Source organism: Oncorhynchus keta, chromosome 34, assembly GCF_023373465.1.
Source record: "Oncorhynchus keta strain PuntledgeMale-10-30-2019 chromosome 34, Oket_V2, whole genome shotgun sequence".
Classification (NCBI taxonomy): Eukaryota; Metazoa; Chordata; class Actinopteri; order Salmoniformes; family Salmonidae; genus Oncorhynchus; species Oncorhynchus keta.
Window position 1 is genome coordinate 20864188 of NC_068454.1, and position 22706 is coordinate 20886893.

Genomic DNA, 22706 nt, shown 5'->3' on the forward strand with positions numbered 1-22706 from the left:
GCTTCCTGTAAACCAGCTCAGATGCTTTGTGGTGTTTCTTTGTCCCGTGTAAACTCTTGCTGTCTGTTGTATTGTTACGTCTCGTAAGTATGTTTCCTCTCTTTCTGAAGCTTTTTCTCAACTTTCATTCGCCCTCTCTGTCTCTAGGTGTTTAAGGTGAAGGCGGTTCAGTTGGCTGAGAAGCTGCTCCCAGCCTTCAACACTCCCACAGGCATCCCCTGGGCCATGGTCAACCTCAAGAGGTCAGTCTCGGATCACAACGCAACCCTAGATCTACGTCCCCAACTGCAACAATCTCATTTCAGCATGATTCTGTATTTAATGATTCAAAGTGTGTCTGTTCTCCCTGTGTTCAGTGGTGTGGGTCGTAACTGGGGCTGGGCGTCAGCAGGCAGTAGTATCCTAGCAGAGTTTGGAACCCTCCACATGGAGTTTGTCCACCTCACTTACCTCACCGGGAACCCTGCATACTATCAGAAGGTGAGACACCTCCTTAGTACTGGTGTGTGTGGGTGTCTGGTAGCCTGAGCAGCCACTAGTGGGCTTTTTTGATCTCCACTATCATCTGGGCTTGATGTGTACAGAAGGTAATGCACTCTTTTCCCCATGTGACCGGTTAGTACATTAAACATTCTCCATTCAGGCTGCACGGCTTCGATTTCCTCAACTAGATTTAATGGCGAGAAGGTGGAAAAAAACAGGGGGGAAATCTAATTTTATTTGCCATATGCGCCGAATACAACAGCTGTAGCCCTTAGTGTGAAATGCTTACTTACAAGCCCTTGACCAACAATGCAGTTTGAAGAAAATAGAGTAAATAAAATATTTTCATTTTTTACTTTATTTAGTAACACAATAAAATAACAATAATGAGGTTATATACAGGGGGTACCGGTTAGTCGAGTTAATGTGTACATGTAGGTAGGGGTAAAGGGACTATGCATAGATAATAAACAGCGAGTAGCAGCAGTGTAAAAACAAAGGGGGGCGGTCAATTCAAATAGTCCAGGTGGCCATTTTATTAATTGTTCAGTAGTCTTATGGCTTGGGGGTAGAAGCTGTTAAAGCGCCTTTTGGATCTAGACTTGGTGCTCCGGTACCGCTTGCCGTGTGGTAGCAAAGAGAACAGTCTATGACTTGGGTGACTGGAGCCTTTGACCATTTTTTGGGCTTTCCTTGACACTGCTTAGTATAGAGGTCCTGGATGGTAGGAAGCTTGGCCCCGGTGATGTACTGGGCTGTACGGTCGGATGCCGAAATGTTGCCATACCAGGTGGTGATGCAACCTGTCAAGATGCTCTCAATGGTGCAACTGTAGAACTTTGAGGATCTGGGGGAACCATGCCAAATCTTTTCAGTCTCCTGGGGGGGTGACTCGTGACTGTCTTAGTGTGTTTGGACAATGATAGTTTGTTGGTGATGTGGACACCAATGAACTTGAAACTCTCGACCTGCTCCACTACAGCTCTGTTGATGTGAATGGGGGTGTGTTTGGCCCTTTTCCAATAGTCCACGATCTTCTCGGGCGGCCCATCAGGAAGTCCAGGATCCAGTTGCAGAGGGAGTTTAGCCCCAGGGTCCTTAGCTTAGTGAGGAGCTTTGTGGGCACTATGGTGTTGAACGCTGAGCTGTTGTCAATGACTAGCATACTCACACAGGTGTTCCTTTTGTCCAGGTGGGAAAGGGCAGTGTGGATTGAGATTGTCATCTGTGGATCTGTTGGATCGGTATGCAAATTGGAGTGGGTTTAGGGAATCCAGGATGATGGTGTTCATGTGAGCCATGACCAGCCTTTCAAAGCACTTCATGGCTACAGATGTGAGTGCTACGGGCAGTAGTAATTTAGGCGGGTTACATTCGCTTTCTTGGCCACAGGGACTATGGTGGTCTGTTTGAAATATGTAGGTATTACAGACTGTCAAGGAGAGGTTGAAAATGTCAGTGAAGACACCACTTTCCACCACCATGCTAGAGTGGCTAATGCTTAGGAATGCTAGTCCTAGGTGTTGCATACCCCGTTATCGCTATTAAATATAGTTCAGGAGGAAATCAAAGCCTTTGCAGCCTGATGGGATAAAAGAAAGATGAATGAACCGGTCACCGGGGGACACTAGTGTATTACCGACTGTACAGTCGTAGCCAAAAGTTTTGAGAGTGACAAAATTATTTCCACAAAATTTGATGCTTCAGTGTCTTTAGATATTTTTGTCAGATGTTACTATGGAATACTGAAGTATAATTACAAGCATTTCATAAGTGTCAAAGGTTTTTATTGACAATTACATGAAGTTGATGCAAAGAGTCAATATTTGCAGTGTTGACCCTTCTTTTTCAAGACCTCTGCAATCTGCCCTGGCATGCTGTCAATTAACTTCTGGACCACATCCTGAATGATGGCAGCCCATTCTTGCATAATCAATGCTTGGAGTTTGTCAGAATTTGTGGCTTGTTGTTTGTCCACCCGCCTCTTGAGGATTGACCACAAGTTCTCAATGGGATTAAGGTCTGGGGAGTTTCCTGGCCATGGACCCAAAATATCAATGTTTTGTTCCCTGAGCCACTTAGTTATCACTTTTGCCTTATGGCAAGGTGCCCCATCATGCTGGCAAAGGCATTGCTCGTGACCGAACTGTTCCTGGATGGTTGGGAGAAGTTGCTCTCGGAGGATGTGTTGGGACCATTCTTTATTCATGGCTGTGTTCTTAGGCAAAATTGTGAGTGAGTCCACTCCCTTGGCTGAGAAGCAACCCCACACATGAATGGTCTCAGGATGCTTTATTGTTGGCATGACTCAGGACTGATGGTAGTGCTCACCTTGTCTTCTCTGGACAAGCTTTTTTCCAGATGCCCCAAACAATCGGGAAAAGGGATTCATCAGAGAAAATTACTTTACCCCAGTCCTCAGCAGTCCAATCCCTGTACCTTTTGCAGAATATCAGTCTGTCCCTGATGTTTTTCCTGGAGAGAAGTGGCTTCTTTGCTGCCCTTCTTGATACCAGGCCATCCTCAAAGTCTTCGCCTCACTGTGCGTGCAGATGCACTCACACCTGCCTGCTGCCATCCCTGAGCAAGCTCTGTACTGGTGGTGCCCCGATCCCGCAGCTGAATCTATTTTACGAGGCTGTCCTGGCGCTTGCTGGACTTTCTTGGGCACCCTGAAGCCTTCTTCACAACAATTGAACCGTTCTCCTTGAAGTTCTTGATGATCCAATAAATGGTTGATTTAGGTGTAGTCTTACTGGCAGCAATATCCTTGTCTGTGAAGCCCTTTTTGTGCAAAGCAATGATGACTGCACAGGTAACCATGATTGACAGAGGAAGAACAATGATTCCAAGCACCACCCTCCTTTTGAAACTTCCAGTCTGTTATTCGAACTCAATCAGCATGACAGAATGATCTCCATTCTTGTCCTCGTCAACACTTCACTTTTGGATAAATAGCGTGCACAATTTCATCTTCCTGCCACTCATGCCAAGAATATAAGATATGCATATTATTAGTAGATTTGGATAGAAAACACTGAAGTTTCTAAAACTGTTTGAATCATGTCTGTGAGTATAACAGAACTTATGTAGCAGGCAAAATCCCGAGGACTAACCGTTCAGAATTATTTATTTTTTTAGGTCTCTGTTCACTGAGTTCTCATTGGCAAACTATATTTCTTAGGCACTTGTTTTCAGTTCCTACCACTTCCACTGGAACTTTCTTTGGAATTTGGTCTTTGGAATTTGGTTGAGGTTATTCATTTGTGCAATGAAGAAGTAGGGACAACTAGGACTGCGTAATAGTGTTGAGAGTTGCACAAGACTTGAAAAGTAGCTTGGTTTGTGTTCCTGTATTGAACACAGATAGACCCGTCTTCAATTTGATCAGTTATTAACATTTAAAAAATACCTAAAGTTCTATTACAAAAGTAGATTGAAATATTTTGGAAAAGTTTATAGGCAACTTTTGAAATATTTTGCAGTGACTTGCGCATTTTGGAAGCTGTTTTTTTCTGGATCAAACGCGACAAATACATTTACATTTTGGATATATATGGACAGAATGAATCGAACAAAAGGACCAATTGTGATGTTTATGGAACATATTGGAGTGCCAACAAAAGAAGCTCGTCTGCAGGGTTGAAATATGCTACCCTTTTTGTTTACTGTTGTGCTATCATCAGATCATCAGCTTTTCGCTGAAAAGCCTTTTTAAAATCTGACATGTTGGCTGGATTCACAACGAGTGTAGCTTTAATTGAGTATCTTACATGTGTGATTTAATGAAAGTAAGATTTTTATATCAATTTATTTGAATTTGCCGCACTGCATTTTCCCTGGTTTTTGGCCAAGTGGGACGCAAGCGTCCCCTTTACCATGAGAAGTTAACGAGAGAATCACTGACATGATGTCAGCTGGTCCTTTTGTGGCAGGGCAGAAATGCATTGGAAATGTTTTTGGGGGATTCAGTTCATTTGCATGAATGGGACTTTGCAATTCATTGCAATTCATCTGATCACTCTTCATAACATTCTGGAGTATATGCAAATTACCATCATACAAACTGAGGCAGCAGACTTTGAAAATTAATATTTGTGTCATTCTCAAAACTTTTGGCTACGCCTGTACACATCAAGCCCAAATGATGGTGGAGATCTATAAAGCCCACTAGTGGCTTTCCAGGCTTAGTGTCTGTGTGTTCTCCTGGGTAAGAGAGATTCAAGTCTCCTCTAACCCTCTCAGGTGATGCACATACGGAAGCTGCTGGCCAAAATGGACCGACCCAACGGGCTCTACCCAAACTATCTGAACCCTCGTACCGGCCGCTGGGGCCAACGTAAGTATCTGTTGTCTCTCACTTCATCAGAGAATAATACTGACAGGTGTGTGTGTGTGTGTGTGTGCCTGTGCTCACCACTGTGGGCTGCTAGGCTGTGCAAATGACTGTGTGAGTACTGGGTGTTTTTGGAGCTTTAATAAATATGTATAATTAGAAGCTGTTGGCAGGAGGCATCTTAACTAATTGTTAATTACCCTGACTTAGACAGAGCAGTTTAATTACTGTTTCTACCTCTCACTGCTCAACCTGACCACACACCCACCCACACTCACACGCCAGGGTTTCCATTGTGGCACAGGAAAACGTGACCGGGAAGATTATAATTTACCGGCCATTTGAGAAATGTACTGGACCCATAAGCATTGGATGTATAACCCATTAGGGTGTCTAACCATGGTGCTCAGAAATACAGAAATCACATTTAGATTATGGTAATTCATCTGAACCTCTTGACACTATGGAGCAGTATTTTCATTTTTGGATAAATAATGGCTAGGCTATTTCTCAGGACAAGATGCTAGAATATTCATATAATTGACAGCTTAGGATAGAAAACACTATAGTTTCCAAAACTGTAAAAATATTGTCTGTGAGTATAACAGAACTGATATTGCAGGCGAAAGCCTGAGAAAAATCCAATCAGGAAGTGACTCTTATTTTGAAACCTCTGCGTTCCTATTCCTCCCTATTGAGCATTGAAAGGGATATCAACCAGATTCCTTTTTCTATGGCTTCCCTAATATGTCTACAGTCACAAGACATAGTTTCATGCTTTTATTTTGAAAAATGAGCGTGAACGTCAACATTGCGTCAGTGGTCAGCTGGTGGCTCTTGAGTGATTTGTGCGTAATAGACAAAGGTCGGCCATTGCTCCTCCCGCTCCTACTAAGAAGCCAATTGTCCCGGTTGATATATTATCAAATAGATATTTGAAAAACACCTTGACGATTGATTATAAAAAACGTTTGCCATTTTTCTGTCGATATTATGGATCTAATTTGGAATATTTTTCGGCGTTGTCGTGACCGCAATTTCCAGTGGATTTCTCAACAAAATGTGAAGAACAAAGGGAGGTATTTCGGCTATAAAAATAATCTTTATGAAACAAAATGAACATTGGCTATCTAACTGGGAGTCTCGTGAGTGAAAACATCCGAAGCTCATCAAAGGTAAACAATTTAATTTGATTGCTTTTCTGATTTTCGTGACCAAGCTGCTGCTAGCTGGACATAATGCTATGCTAGGCTATCGATAAATTTACACAAATGCTTGTCTTGCTTTGGATGTAAAGCATAATTTCTAAATCTGAGATGACAGGGTGATTAACAAAAGGCTAAGCTGTGTTTCACAATATTTCACTTGTGATTTCATGAATATGAATATTTTCTAGTAAGATTTTTTGTCCGTTGCGTTATGCTAATTAGTGTAGTTGATGACAATTCTCCCGGATCCGGGAGGGGTAGTTCTAAGAATTAAAACACAACATGCAACTCATGTAAAGAAGCAGCCAATACAACATAATTTTCAAACATTTGCCAAAATGCAATTTGCCAGAAAACACCATTCTAAACAGCGCACCTGATAGCGGTTCCATATGTCACCGAGATTTAAAATCTATTTTAGAAACTTAGTGAGAATCTACAGATACAACAACTCGGATGGGTTGCTAATACAGTGCATTCGGAAAGTATTGCAACCCTTTGACTTTTTCCACGTTTTGTTACTTTACAGCGTTATTCTAAAATGTATTTTTTTAAATTCTCCCTTGTCAATCTACACATTAACCCATAATGACAAAGCAAAAACAGGTACTTTTTTTAATAACAAATATGAAATTTACAGAAGTATTTAGACCTTTTACTCAGTTCTTTGTTAAAGCACCTTTTGGCAGGGATTACAGCCTCGAGTCTTCTTGGGTATGACACTACAAGCTTGGCACACCTGTATTTGGGGAGTTTCTCCAATTCTTCTCTGCAGATCCTCTCATGCTCTGTCAGGTTGGATGGGGATCGTCGCTGCACAGCTATTTTCAGGTCTCTCCAGAGATGTTCGTTTGGGTTCAAGTCCGGGCTCTGGCTGGGCCCCTCAAGGACATTCAGAGACTTGTCCCGAAGCCACTCCTATTTTGTCTTAGAGCTTCCTGATGGAAGGTGAACCTCTGCCCCCTGGTCCTGAGCGCTCTGGAGCAGGTTTTCATCAAGGATCTTTCTGTACTTTGCTCTGTTCGTCTTTCTCTCAATCCTGACTAGTCTCCCAGTCCCTACCACTGAAAAACTTACCCACTCCATGATGCCACCACTACCATGCTTCACCGTAGGGATGGTGCCAGGTTTCCTCCAGACGTGACGCTTTGCATTCACGCCAAAGAGTTCAATCTTGGTTTCATCAGAGAAGAGAATCTTGTTTCTCATGTGAAATTGGATTTGGGGCCGATTGTGACTAAAAACACTATCAATTGGATCTTTAACATGTGGAAATGGGGATAAGTATTATTAATAGTTTTTCACAAGCGTAGCAGGATGGGATATTAGCTGAAAAATAAGACTATTCAACCTTTACTAAAGAATTGTCTAATAGCCGAGCTAGCCGAGCCTACTTAAAAATGATTTGTATCTAACAACACACGGTTAATGTTAAGATATGTTTATATATATATATACACACACACACACACAGTTGAAGTCGGACGTTTACATACACTTAGGTTGGAGTCATTAAAACTAGTTTTTCAACCACTCCACAAATGATTTCACTTATAATTCACTTTATTACAATTCCAGTGGGTCAGAAGTTTACATACACTAAGTTGACTGTGCCTTTAAACAGCTTGGTAAATTCCAGAAAATGTCATAGCTTTAGAAGCTTCTGATAGGCTAATTGACCTCATGTTAGGTTTGGAGGGAAAAGGGGGAGGCTTGCAACCCGAAGAATACCATCCCAACCGTGAGGCACGGAGGTGTCGGCATCATGTTGTGGGGGTACTTTGCTGCAGAAGGGACTGGTGCACTTCACAAAATAGATGGCATCATGAGGTAGGAAAATGATGTGGATATATTGAAGCAACATCTCAAGACATCAGTCAGGAAGTTAAAGCTTGGTTGCAAATGGGTCTTCCAAATGGACAATGACCCCAAGCATACTTCCAAAGTTGTGGCAAAATGACTTAAGGACAAGAAAGTAAAGGTATTGGAGTGGCCATCACAAAGCCCTGACCTCAATCCTATAGAAAATTTGAGGGCAGAACTGAAAGAGCGTGTGCAAGCAAGGAGGCCTACAAACCCGACTCCGTTACCACAGCTTTGTCAGGAGGAATGGGCCAACATTCACCCAACTTATTTGTGCGAAGCTTGTGGAAGAATACCCAAGTTAAACAATTTAAAGGCAATGCTACTAAACACTGAGTGTGTAAACTTCTGACCCACTGGGAATGTGATGAAAGAAATAACAGCTGAAATAAATCAAATAATCTCTACTATTATTTTGACATTTCACATTCTTACAATAAAGTGGTGATCCTAACTGACCTAAGACAGGGAATCTTTACTAGGATTAAATTTCAGGAATTGTGAAAAACTGAGTTTAATTGTTTTTGACTAAGGTGTATGTAAACTTCTGATTACAACTGTATATTGGTCATGGCTCCCGAGTGGCGCAGCGGTCTAAGACACTGGATCTCGGTGCAAGAGGCTTTACTACAGTACCTGGTTCGAATACAGGTTGTATCACATCCAGCCGTGATTGGGAGTGCCATAGGGCAGCGCACAATTGGCACAGCGTCATCCGGGTTTGGCCGAGGTAGGCCGTCATTCTAAATAAGAACTTGTTCTTACCTGACTTGCCTAGTTAAATAAAGGTTCATTTAAATATATATATATTTTTGTTTGTATTCGGCCTACTTACTATTGCAACGGGTAGTAAAAAATGTAGCATCCTACGTAAGACAATCATTTAAAGAAAAAAGTCTACACGTTCTAACTAAAACAATGTAACTAATAATGAGAAGCGCACATTTGTATATCCCGACCCTAAAAGTAATTGGAAAGGTAGACATTGGTTACAATAAAGGATGTAAACAAGATGCTGTGTTTTTATTTACAGTAGTGATGGACAACTGGAGGCATTTTGGAAACAGGTTTTCAAACACTTGTTTTTCACATGTACAGTGCCAGGTGTAGCCCATCATGCAAATCTTTCCTGTTAGCAGAACAATAGACTTGTTCTAGCTAGTTGTGAAAATTACTCAACGAGCAATGTATTTGATGCTTAAGTACTCTAAAGTGTTACATTTCTAACTCAAAACAGCAGTACAGTATTTCTTTAACATCTTTATGCTTTCGTTAATAAAATAACGAGAAAAAAGACATTCAAATGGCGATGTTTATTTAAGCTACATTTTAGTCGTACTTCCACCCAGCTCCACGACCACAGGTAAAACCTTGCTGAGATTATCAATGTATTTGTTGCATTGTTGTATCGTCGATTTCTCTAGCCAAAACATCTTGATTGGCTTTACCAGTTTGTCTTTGCTTGGCAGAGTTATTAATGAATGTTTTCAGTTGATGCCAAACAAGTTTGATCGGGTTTAAATCAAGAGACCTACATATAGAGATTTAAAAAATATTTTTAGATATACTGTAGGCCTACCGAAGGTGGTGTAGGTTTTTTTATTTTTTATTTTACGACCAAGAGGTCTAACTTACTCTGCTGTCTTTACCCAGTTTATGCCCTCATTTGCAATGCAAACCCGGGCGGCAGTGTGTTTTGGGTCCTTGTCTGCATTTGGAGAAGAAAAAAACACACAGCCTAAGAGCCATCATTAGGTACAATAATAGCAATATAAACTGAGCAACAACAAAAAAACACCCCTTTTTCAGGACCCTTTCTTTCAATGATAATTCGTAAAAATCCAAATAACTTCACAGATCTTCATTGTAAAGGGTTTTAACACTGTTTCGCATGCTTGTTCAATGAACCATAAACAATTAATGGTCATGCACCTGTGGAACGGACGTTAAGACACTAACAGCTTATAGACGGTAGGCAATTAAGGTCACAGTTCTGAAAACCTACGACACTAAAGAGGCTTTTGTACTGACTCTGGAAAAACACCAAAAGAAAGATGCCCGGGGTCCCTGCTCATCTGCGTGAACGTGCCTTAAGCATGTTGCAAGGAGGCATGAGGACTGCAGATGTGGCCAAGGCAATAAATTGCCAGGTCCGTTCTGTGAGATGCCTAAGACAGCCCTACAGGGAGACCGGACGGACAGCTGATTGTTCTCGCAGTGGCAGACCACTAGTAACAATACCTGCACAGGATCGGTACATCCGAACATCATACCTGCAGGGCAGGTACAGGATGGCAACAACTGCCCGAGTTACACCAGGAACACCAGGAACGCACAATCACTCCATCAGAGCTCACACTGTCCGCAATAGGCTGAGAGAGGCTGGACTGAGGGCTTGTAGGCCTGTTGTAAGGCAGGTCCTCACCAGACATCACCTGCAACAATTTCGCCTATGGGCACAAACCCACTGTCACTGGACCAGACAGGACTGGCAAAATGTGCTCTTCACTGACGAGTCGCGGTTATGTCTCACCAGGGGTAATGGTCGGATTCAAATTTATCGTCGAAGGAATGAGCTTTACAACGAGGTCTGTACTCTGGAGCGGGAACGATTTGTAGGTGGAGTGTCTGTCATGGTCTGGGGGCGATGTGTCACAGCGTCATCGGACTGAGATTGACAGAGGTCAAATGTTTTCTGTAAGTCTTCACAAGGTTTTCACACACTGTTGCTGGTATTTTGGCCCATTCCTCCATGCAGATCTCCTCTAGAGCAGTGATGTTTTGGGGCTGTTGCTGGGTAACACGGACGTTCAACTCCCTCCAAAGATTTTCTATGGGGTTGAGATCTGGAGACTGACTAGGCCACTCCAGGACCTTGAAATGCTTCTTACGAAGCCACTCCTTCGTTGCCCTGGCGGTGTGTTTGGGATCATTGTCATGCTGAAAGACCCAGCCACGTTTCATCTTCAATGCCCTTGCTGATGGAAGGAGGTTTTCACTCAAAATCTCACGATACATGGCCCCATTCATTCTTTCCTTTACACGGATCAGTTGTCCTGGTCCCGTTGCAGAAAAACAGCCCCAAAGCATGATGTTTCCACCCCCATGCTTCACAGTAGGTATAGTGTTCTTTGGATGTAACTCGGCATTCTTTGTCCTCCAAACACGACGAGTTGAGTTTTTACCAAAAAGTTCTATTTTGGTTTCATCTGACCAGATGACATTCTCCCAATCTTCTTCTGGATCATCCAAATGCTCTCTGGCAAACTTCAGACGGGCTTGGACATGTACTGGCTTAAGCAGGGGGACACGTCTGGCACTGCAGAATTTGAGTCCCTGGCGGCGTAGTGTGTTACTGATGGTAGGCTTTGTTACTTTGGTCCCAGCTTTCTGCAGGTCATTCACTAGGTCCCCCCGTGTGGTTCTAGGATTTTTGCTCACCGTTCTTGTGATCATTTTGACCCCACGGGGTGAGATCTTGCATGGAGCCCCAAATCGAGGGAGATTATCAGTGGTCTTCTTGTATGTCTTCCATTTCCTAATAATTGCTCCCACAGTTGATTTCTTCAAATCAAGCTGCTTACCTATTGCAGATTCAGTCTTCGCAGCCTGATGCAGGTCTACAATTTTGTTTCTGGTGTCCTTTGAAAGTTCTTTGGTCTTGGCCATAGTGGAGTTTGGAGTGTGACTGTTTGAGATTGTGGACAGGTGTCTTTTATACTGATAACCAGTTCAAACAGGTTCCATTAATATAGGTAACAAGTGGAGGACAGAGGAGCCTCTTAAAGAAGAAGTTACAGGTCTGTGAGAGCCAGAAATCTTGCTTGTTTGTAGATGACCAAATACTTATTTTCCACCATAATTTGCAAATAAATCCATTAAAAATCCTACAATGTGATTTTCTGGATTGTTTTTTCTGATTTAGTCTGTCATAGTTGAAGTGTACCTATGATGAAAATTACAGACCTCTCTCATCTTTTTAAGTGGGAGAACTTGCACAATTGGTTGCTGACTAAATACTTTTTTTTTTGCCCCACTGTATATTCAAACACTTGGATCCCTTGCAATATATCTGTTGACCCCAGTTTGAAAACCCCATGCGCTAGTGTACGCAACCCACTAATCTCCCTCACAAATATACTTGTTCAAGCACCCACAAATGTATGGTTACACTAGGGGTCCCTAAAAGTTTAGAGCCACGACCCCAAAAAAATGTTTTTGTGACACCACCCATGTTTTAAAAAAAAAAGCGTAATCAACGGCCGATGTTTACATGGTCCTTCTGTGGCTCAGTTGGTAGAGCATGGCGCTTGTAACGCCGGGATAGTGGGTTCGTTTCCCGGGACCACCCATACGTAGAATGTATGCACACATGACTGTAAGTCGCTTTGGATAAAAGCGTCAGCTAAATGGCATATATTATTATTATTATTATTATTATTATTACTTTTAAATTTGAGTTTTTGACAGTGTTTCAATCTTTAGACCATATGATTTGATGTGACTGAAATGCATCAGAAAGGTATTGGGAAGCTCAGAAGATCATCAGACAATAATGTTGAATGATCTGTGTAGAAAATAACATAATTGATGGTCTTGTCCACTCGGTTCTCATGGTTTATGGGCATGGTAGAGAAACAAACGTGTTCCTGAGTCTTATCTTTCAGTGACGGGATCCTAATTATTTGGAGCTTAAACCATTTAAAAGAGAGCCACATTTGTAGGAAGAAAAACAGAAACCGCTCTGTTTATTACAACCTCCTCTAGCGGTTACCGGAGGTTACTGACGTAGTCCCGGTTCTTTGAACCAAGAGGAAATGTTCTAGTTTGGTGAAACCCTGGGTTACACATATGCACTTGCACGCACACAAACACACTGTGCCCTCTACAGTGTATACTATACCTCTTTCCAAGGTTGCTTGCATTTGGCATTTCTCTCTTTTTCTCTCGATCTCTGACCCTCCGTATGAGAATTAATTATTCATTGCAAATTCCCTGTTCTCTTCATTTTGCCAGGAGCACACCAATCCCCCACTGCTATTTGCATCAAAAAACATATTTTACTTTGTCTGAGTCTCTTCAGCTCTTCTCTCGCTCTCCTCTGGGCCAGTGGTGTAAAAGTACTAAAATAGTTTAAGGTATCTGTACTTTACTATTTACAGTTGAAGTTTACATACACCGTGGTTGGATTCACAAGAAGTTAATCTTTAAACCTATGTAAAATACTTGTATTTTTTCTACATTTTTATAGTGAGTATTACTGTATTTGAATTTGGTGCTCTGCAATTTCACTGGCTCTTGTCGAGGTGGGAAGCTAGCGTCCCACTTGTACCAGAGAGGTTAACAAGAAATTTGTGGAGTGGTTGAAAAACGAGTTTTCATGACTCCAACCTAAGTGTATGTAAACGTCTGACTTCAACTGTATATAGATGTATGTACAGCGTATACAAAATATTAGGAATCTTTCCATGACAGACTGATCACGTGAAAGCTATGCTCCCTTATTGATGCCACTTGTTAAAATCCAATCTGTGTAGATGACTAGGAGGAGATAGGTTAAAGAAGCATTTTTATGCCTCGGGACAATTAATGCGTGGATTGTGCCATTCAGAGGGTAAATGGGCAAGACAAAAGATTGAAGTGCCTTTGAATGGGGTATGGTAGCAGGTGCCAGTAGCAGAGCCATGACACTCAGAGTACTGTGATCTCCCCTTGATGCCTGACTCTGTTTTACTTCAGTTGTTAGCCAGCAGGGAGGGACTTGAAACAAATACCAAAATATACTTTCAAGTTATTTATCTTTCAAAATACAGAAATCATCCCTGTATGATGTGATGCTGCGTTTTCCATCATATGGGGAGGATTTTTATTTGTTTTGAAAGTTACATGTCTTAACTTGAATACTGACAACAAAAACATTTTGGGACCATGTCAACAATGGACTAATGAAACAAATGGATCATTTTTGGGTTGAATTTTCTTTTAAGTACCTCATGGCTAACAACTGAAGCTTAAGGAAGCCACAGAAAAAGGAATCTGGTTGATATCCCTTTCCATGGGCAATGCATAGAAAGACAGGGGTTTCAAAATAAGAGTCACTTCCTGATTGGATTTTTCTCAGGATTCTGCCTGCAATATCAGTTCTGTTATACTCACAGACAATATTTTTACAGTTTTGGAAACTTAAGAGTGTTTTCTATCCTAAGCTGTCAATTATATGCATATTCTAGCATCTGGTCCTGAAAAATAGGCAGTTTACTTTGGGAATGTTATTTTTCCAAAAATTAAAAATAGTGCCCCCTAGTTTCAAGAGGTTAACATAGTCTTGCCTCATGGAGAACACTGTACTCTTTGAGTGTCTTGGCTCTAATACTGAAACTACGACATTGTTTAATACTGCAGAATCATGGCTCAGGGTAGTCTGTGATAGATTAAGGGAGATAGACTGTGTGGGTGCATGCATGCATGTGGTGGGGTGTGTGTGTGTGTATATGCGCGTGTGTATATGCTTGGGTGTGTGTGCCTACCCATCTGTGTCCTCTTGCTGAGTGAGATTTGGCACATTCTCCTGCTCACTGTAATGTGTCCCTTTTTTAGGCCAGCTAGAAAGTCTGAATACATTTTTACTACGACACGGGTGTCTTTAAGTAGTACATCAGGGAGAAAGTAAACAACCCAAATCATCTAGTCTCTGCCATCATACTGTAAAACGGGGAAATAATCTCCATAGCTGTTTTGTTGCTGTAACTTAAAACCCCTACTGAAGAATAGTGTTGGCTCTGGTTGGAGTTTTGAAGAAAACATCATCCAATGAATAATTATCTTTTTGTCCCTCTGACTACCTCCATCTTTTCTTCTTTCTCTCTCGCTCTCCCTTGCTTTGTCCCTTTCCCCAAACACTTATCTTTCTCCCGTCCCTCCCTCTCTTGTTCTTCTCTCTCTCCGCCCCTCCCCCTGTAGACCATACATCAGTTGGCGGTCTGGGGGACAGTTTCTATGAGTACCTGCTGAAGGCCTGGCTCATGTCAGACAAGACTGACACAGAGGCACGCAAGACCTACGACGACGCTATCGAGGTACGCACCACACCTTTATCTGGTCTCCATGGAGACTGGCTTCCCTTACCTGGTCTCCATAGAGATGGCTTTGATTGGCAAACACACAGCTGTGTTTCAACTCCATCTAGCCTTCCCTGAAATAGCAACTCCCTTGCTCTATATCCTTCAGGCCAGATAGTTAGGATTGTTCCTCAACTCCTTTAACTTCATTGGGAGAGGGGGCAGCATTGGGAAGTTTGGATGAAAAGCGTGCCCAGAGTAAACTGCCTGTTACTCAGGCCCAGAAGATAGGATGTGCATTGGTAGATTTGGATAGAAAACACTCTAAAGTTTCCAAAACTGTTAAAATAATGTCTGTGAGTATAACAACTCATATGGCAGGTGAAAACTTGAGAAAAATCCAACCAGGAAGTGGGAATTCTAAAGTTTCAAGTGAATGCCTATCCAGTGTCTGTGGGGTCAGATTGCACTTTCTAAGGCTTCCAGTAGATGTCAACAGTCTTTAGAACTTGTTTCAGGCTTCTATTGTGAAAGGGGAGAGAATAAGACCACTCAGAGTAAGTGGCTCTGCTGAAAGCTAAGAGTTGTTTATCGCGTGTGGCCGTGAGCGCGCCGTTCGTTCTTTCCTTTCTCATGAAAACGGTATTGTCCGGTTGAAATATTATTGAATATTTATGATAAAAAGATCCTAAGGATTGATTAGAAACATCGTTTGACATGTTTCTACGAACTTTAATGGAACTTTTTTGACTTTTTGTCTGGATGTTTTGAGCGCGCTTTGTGCCTTTGGATTACTGAACTAAACGTGCGAACAAAACGGAGGTATTTGGACAAAGAGGGACTTTATTGAACAAAACAAACATTTATTGTGTAACAGGGAGTCCTGGGAGTGCCACCAGATGAAGATCATCAAAGGTAAGTGATTAATTTAATAGCTATTTCTGATTTTTGTGAGTCCTCTCCTTGGCTTGAAAATGTATTTTTTGTGCCTAGGCTTTGTCCTAACATAATCGCATGGTGTGCTTTCGCGGTAAAGCCTTTTTGAAATCAGACACTGTGTTTGGATTAAAAATAAGTTTATCTTTAAAATGGTGTATAATACTTGTATGTTTGAGGAATTTTAATTATGAGATTTCTGTTTGAATTTGGCGCCCTGCAATTTCACTGGCTGTTGTCGAGGTAGGACGCTAGCGTCCCACTATTCCCAGAGAAGTTAACTGCAGGGTCAACTGAGTTCCATGTTTGCCTTTTATTCAGTGTGTGATTTAGTTAACAGTAAGCAGATGCCTGGACTTTATGGCCAGTTATTGATGTTGATTGATCAGGTACAGTTGCTGTCAGGGAGAGGAGAACAGCAGATTCTGCTGCTGCTCTCAAGGACTGGATCTGAGGACACTTAGACAACATAGTCCCTGGCACAGTGGCGGGAACAGGAACAAAAAGTACCTGTCCTTTATCTCTCTCTGCTTCATACACACACCTACCCCTTCTACCATCACCACCCACACACCCTCCTCCCTAAACACGCACCTTGCTCTCATACCACCACCCACACCCTTTCCCGACCCCCCCTCCAGGCCATCGAGCGTCACCTGATCCGTAAGTCCAACGGCGGCCTGACGTTCATCGGAGAGTGGAAGAACGGCCACCTGGAGAGGAAGATGGGTCACCTGACGTGCTTTGCCGGTGGAATGTTCGCTCTGGGGGCCGATGGCTCGCCTGACGACAAGGCTGGACACTACCTACAGCTGGGGGCTGAGATCGCACACACCTGCCACGAGTCCTACGACCGCACCGGTGAGACACATCTAAACATAGTTTAGGTATAAATGGTAACTTGGAGTGGTCTTGGTACGATGGATTTGAGTTGTTCCCTGATGTTGAGTCAGATTTAGTGTGAGCTTAGGATAATGTGTTGTTTTTTTAAGTGAGGTTACCATTGGAACTGGCTGAACTTCCTGGAAGTAAGGTTTGACTGATGATGTTTTGTACTTTCATCCAGCGTAGGGTTGCACATTTTGGGGAATATTCAGAGGTGGAAACTTTCCGTGGGAATTAACAAAAATATATGCAAATTAATATTAATACCACTTAAATGTAGATGTTTTTTTACATTGGGTATATTTACCATATCAAATGGAGACAAACAAACCTTTTACCTTATCTTAAGTAGACATAATTGCAAATTTATTAAATCCTTCCAATAGAAATAAATAAATAAATTAGTTTGGAATTGAACTTTAATTAAATGAGTTGACTCTTCACATGGGATGATTTCACTGAACAACAAAAGAAAGGGAATATTGAATGATCCATCGCGTCTCTGAGAAACGTTTTCAATATGCATCTGTAAAATGATAGTCTAGAAACTAAAGCTTTGGTTGTCTTCCTCTCAGGCTTCCATGTCTTCTCCCTGGACGTCCTCAATGTCCACCTCTTGAACATCAGCCTCATCTTCAGTCACTTTCCAACCTTGTTGAGAATAGCTTGCTGTCAGGCTCAAAAAGCCTCAAATTTGCCTGAATGGCCACCAATGTTTTAACCCTTGTTCTGGTCAGCCTGTTGTGCTTTGGTGTGTGTGTTCCCAAACAAGGACCAGTTGCGCTCTGAGGCGGCTGATGTTGGTGGGATTTGGAGGATGATGTAGGCAACAGGGGAAAGATTCTCAGATCCACAAAGTCCCTTCCACCAGGTGGCTGATGAGATATGTTGGCACGACTGTCATATTTTATCTCCATCCCAAAGTCCTTGCTTGGAAGTGTACTTTGCCAGACTGCCAAGAACCTCGCTCTCATCCAGGCCAAGGTGGCGAGACACGGTAGTTATGATACCATAGGCCTTGTTGTTCTCTGCACCAGACAGGATGCTCTTGCCAGCATACTTGGGGTCCAACATGTATGCTGCGGCATGTATGGGCTTCAGGCAGAAGTCTTCACACTTTTTGTTGCATTTCAGAACTGCTTGGAGCAACAGTGAAGTGGGCAAGCAGAGTCTGAATAGCAGACAGGATGGCATTGTCTCCCTCAATCCGTACAATGCTTACTGCTATAGGTTTCAGGCTGCTTACCCTCTCTCCCAAAGTACTTCATCCAGGAGGATCCTCTTGATTGGGCTGTCTATATCGGCAGACTGTGATATGGCCATTTCTTGGAGAGACTCCTTTCCCTCCAGGAGATGTCAAACATGGTGACAACACCACCCCAATGGGTGTTGCTGGGAAGCTTCAATGTGGTGCTCTTATTCTTCTCACTTTGCTTGGTGAGGTAGATTGCTGCGATAGCTTGATGACCCTTCACATACAGTGGGGCAAAAAAGTATTTAGTCAGCCACCAATTGTGCAAGTTCTCCCACTTAAAAAGATGAGAGGCCTGTAATTGTCATCATAGGTACACTTCAACTATGACAGACAAAACGAGAGAGAAAAAATCCAGAAAATCACATTGTAGGATTTTTTTATGAATTTCCAACATTTCTGGAAAGTTTCCGACCCTTTGCAACCTGAATCCAGTGGTCTCTGCTTCCCATCCACAGTGACAAGGCGTGCAGAACAAATCTGTCATAAGTCTCCTGGCTACTACTTGATCACTGAAATCTGCTCCTATTACTCTAAATGTTTAATTGGCAGGAAGTATGTTGTGTTCTTATGCTAAACCAGGAAAATCAATGGTTATTGAATATCCCTCCCTCTCTCTGTAGTGTTGAAGCTGGGTCCAGAGGCCTTTAAGTTTGACAGTGGTCTGGAGGCAGTGGCAGTTCGTCAAAATGAGAAGTACTACATCCTGAGGCCAGAGGTCATCGAGACCTACTGGTACATGTGGAGGTTCACCCACGACCCCAAGTACAGGCAGTGGGGCTGGGAAGCAGCACAGGTGAGCCACTGGAAAATCACTCCAAACTATTACTATTACTACTATGATATTTCCCTTATGCTTTTACTTATCCATCATGCCCAATCCCCTATCACCTCCTGACCCCTAGCAGTACCTTCTCTGCACCAGTGTACATCTGAAAGAATTGGATAAGTGCATGGACCCTTTGTAACTTAAAAAAAGAGGGCGGATCAGAGTATCAACACACAACAGACTACTAATGCTACTTGAGAACTCAATTTTCTCATTTTTTTCTCTCCAGTTATAGTCCTCTTTCTTTTATTTTCAAAGGTCAAAGTGAAACACTCTTCTACTTCTGCTTTCTCTTCATCCTCGTCAACCACTCAATCACTCAGCTCTCATTTTTCACTCAATCACTCCTCTCCTTCTCGCCACCATTCACCTGTCTTATCTCCCTCTGTTGCTCTATTCTCCTCTCCCTCTCCCCCCTCCTCACTTATCTCCTCTCCTTTTTCCGCTCTCTCGATCTGTTCCTGTGTGTTTGTGTTGGTGCTCTTAAGAGCTGATGTGGGTCTGAATGCAGCCTCCCTCAGCCTGAGTGACTGAGTGGAGATCAGGGAGTTCTCTTCTTTGTTCTAACCTCGACTGCTCCTGTGCACCATGCACATCTCTCTCCTTTCCTTTCCTCTCCTCTCTTACGCTCTCTCCTTTCCTCTTACGCTCTCTCCTTTCCTCTTACGCTCTCTCCTTTCCTCTTACGCTCTCCTTTCCTCTTACGCTCTCTCCTTTCCTCTTACGCTCTCTCCTTTCCTCTTACGCTCTCTCCTTTCCTCTTACGCTCTCCTTTCCTCTCCTCTTATGCTCTCTCCTTTTATCTGCTCTTACGCTCTTTCCTTTCCTCCTACTCTCTCCTTTCCTCTCCACTTGCTCTCTCCTTTCGTCCTCTCTCTTACACTCTCTCCTTTCCTCTCCTCCTCTCTCCTATGCTCTCTCCTTTCCTCTCCTCTCTCCGTTCCTCCTCCTCCTCTTACGCTCTCTCTCCTCTTAATCTCTCCTTTTCTCTCTCTTACGCTCTCTCATTTCCTCTCATTTCCTCCTACGCTCTCTCCTTTCCTCCTCTACTCTCTCATGCTCTCTCAGGCTCTCTCCTTTCCTCTAACGCTCTCTCCTTTCCTCTAACGCTCTCTCCTTTTCTCTCTTACGCTCTCTCCTTTTCTCTCTTACGCTCTCTCCTTTTCTCTCTTACGCTCTCTCTCCTTTTCTCTTACGCTCTCTCTCCTTTTCTCTCTTACGCTCTCTCTCCTTTTCTCTCTTACGCTCTCTCTCCTTTTCTCTCTTACGCTCTCTCTCCTTTTCTCTCTTACGCTCTCTCTCCTTTCCTCTCTTACGCTCTCTCTCCTTTCCTCTCTTACGCTCTCTCTCTCCTTTCCTCTCTTACGCTCTCTCTCTCCTTTCCTCTCTTACGCTCTCTCTCCTTTCCTCTCTTACGCTCTCTCTCCTTTCCTCTCTTACGCTCTCTCTCCTTTCCTCTCTTACGCTCTCTCTCCTTTCCTCTCTTTCTCTCTCCTTTCCTCTCTTTCTCTCTCTCTCTCCTGTCCTCTCTTACGCTCTCTCCTGTCCTCTCTTACGCTCTCTCCTGTCCTCTCTTACGCTCTGTCCTCTCTTACGCTCTGTCCTCTCTTACGCTCTGTCCTCTCTTACGCTCTGTCCTCTCTTACGCTCTGTCCTCTCTTACGCTCTGTCCTCTCTTACGCTCTGTCCTCTCTTACGCTCTGTCCTCTCTTACGCTCTCTTACGCTCTCTCTCCTGTCCTCTCTTACGCTCTCTCTCCTGTCCTCTCTTACGCTCTCTCTCCTTTCCTCTCTTACGCTCTCTCTCCTTTCCTCTCTTACGCTCTCTCTCCTTTCCTCTCTTACGCTCTCTCTCCTTTCCTCTCTTACGCTCTCTCTCCTTTCCTCTCTTACGCTCTCTCTCCTTTCCTCTCTTACGCTCTCTCTCCTTTCCTTTCCTCTTACGCTCTCTCTCCTTTCCTTTCCTCTTACGCTCTCTCTCCTTTCCTTTCCTCTTACGCTCTCTCTCCTTTCCTTTCCTCTTACGCTCTCTCTCCTTTCCTTTCCTCTTACGCTCTCTCTCCTTTCCTCTTACGCTCTCTCTCCTTTCCTTTCCTCTTACGCTCTCTCTCCTTTCCTCCCCTCTTACGCTCTCTCTCCTTTCCTCTCCTCCCCTCTTTCTCTCTCCGTTCCTCTCCTCCCCTCTTTCTCTCTCCGTTCCTCTCCTCCCCTCTTTCTCTCTCCGTTCCTCTCCTCCCCTCTTTCTCTCTACTTTCCTCTCCTCCCCTCTTACGCTCTCCTCTCCTCCCCTCTTACGCTCTCCTCTCCTCCCCTCTTACGCTCTCCTCTCCTCCCCTCTTACGCTCTCCTCTCCTCCCCTCTTACGCTCTCTCCTCTCCTCTCCTCTTACGCTCTCCTCTCCTCCCCTCTTACGCTCTCCTCTCCTCCCCTCTTACGCTCTCTACTCTCCTCTCCTCTTACGCTCTCCTCTCCTCCCCTCTTACGCTCTCCTCTCCTCCCCTCTTACGCTCTCTCCTTTCCTCTCTTCCTCTGTCTTACATGTTCTCCTTTCTTCTCTTCCTCTGTCTTACATGCTCTCTCCTTTCCTCTCCTCTTACGCTCTCCTCTCCTCTTACGCTCTCTTCTTTCCTCTCTTCCTCTGTCTTACATGTTCTCCTTTCTTCTCCTCTTCCTCTGTCTTACATGCTCTCTCCTTTCCTCTCCTCTTACGCTCTCCTTTCCTCTCCTCTTACGCTCTCTTCTTTCCTCTCTTCCTCCGTCTTACATCCTCTCCTTTCTTCTCCTCTTACGCTCTCCTTTCTTCTCCTCTTCCTCTGTCTTACATGCTCTTCTCCTTTCCTCTCCTCTTACGCTCTCTTCTTTCCTTTCTTCCTCTGTCTTACATGCTCTCTCCTTTCCTCTCCTCTTACGCTCTCCTCTCCTCCCCTCTTACGCTCTCCTCTCCTCCCCTCTTACGCTCTCCTCTCCTCCCCTCTTACGCTCTCCTCTCCTCCCCTCTTACGCTCTCCTCTCCTCCCCTCTTACGCTCTCCTCTCCTCCCCTCTTACGCTTTCTCCTTTCCTCTCTTCCTCTGTCTTACATGCTCTCTCCTCTCCTCCCCTCTTACGCTCTCTCCTCTCCTCCCCTCTTACATGCTCTCTCCTTTCCTCTCCTCTTACGCTCTCCTTTCCTCTCCTCTTACGCTTTCTCCTTTCCTCTCTTCCTCTGTCTTACATGCTCTCTCCTCTCCTCCCCTCTTACGCTCTCTCCTCTCCTCCCCTCTTACATGCTCTCTCCTTTCTTCTCCTCTTACGCTCTCCTTTCTTCTCCTCTTCCTCTGTCTTACATGCTCTTCTCCTTTCCTCTCCTCTTACGCTCTCTTCTTTCCTCTCTTCCTCTGTCTTACATGCTCTCCTTTCTTCTCCTCTTACGCTCTCCTTTCTTCTCCTCTTCCTCTGTCTCACATGCTCTTCTCCTTTCCTCTCCTCTTACGCTCTCTTCTTTCCTCTCTTCCTCTGTCTTAAATGCTCTCTCCTTTCCTCTCCTCTTACGCTCTCCTTTCCTCTCCTCCTTACGCTCTCTTCTTTCCTCTCTTCCTCTGTCTTACATGCTCTCCTTTCTTCTCCTCTTACGCTCTCCTTTCTTCTCCTCTTCCTCTGTCTTACATGCTCTTCTCCTTTCCTCTCCTCTTACGCTCTCCTTTCCTCTCCTCTTACGCTCTCTTCTTTCCTCTCTTCCTCTGTCTTACATGCTCTCTCCTCTCCTCCCCTCTTACGCTCTCCTCTCCTCCCCTCTTACGCTCTCCTCTCCTCCCCTCTTACGCTCTCCTCTCCTCCCCTCTTACGCTCTCCTCTCCTCCCCTCTTACGCTCTCCTCTC

The 22706-nt window shown here is 43.7% G+C and overlaps 1 protein-coding gene across 4 annotated transcripts in view; it reads left to right on the forward strand.

The window, feature by feature from the left end:
* The window catches only part of LOC118366814 (mannosyl-oligosaccharide 1,2-alpha-mannosidase IB), a 111947-nt gene that overhangs the window by 84431 nt on the left and 4810 nt on the right, over positions 1-22706 (forward strand). For all 4 annotated transcript variants that reach the window (XM_035749529.2, XM_035749530.2, XM_035749531.2 and 1 more), the window contains 6 exons: positions 148-242; positions 357-480; positions 4729-4822; positions 14851-14966; positions 16526-16745; positions 18645-18817. In XM_035749529.2, the coding sequence (XP_035605422.1) occupies positions 148-242; positions 357-480; positions 4729-4822; positions 14851-14966; positions 16526-16745; positions 18645-18817 (822 nt within the window). The remainder of the gene's footprint in view (positions 1-147; positions 243-356; positions 481-4728; positions 4823-14850; positions 14967-16525; positions 16746-18644; positions 18818-22706) is intronic.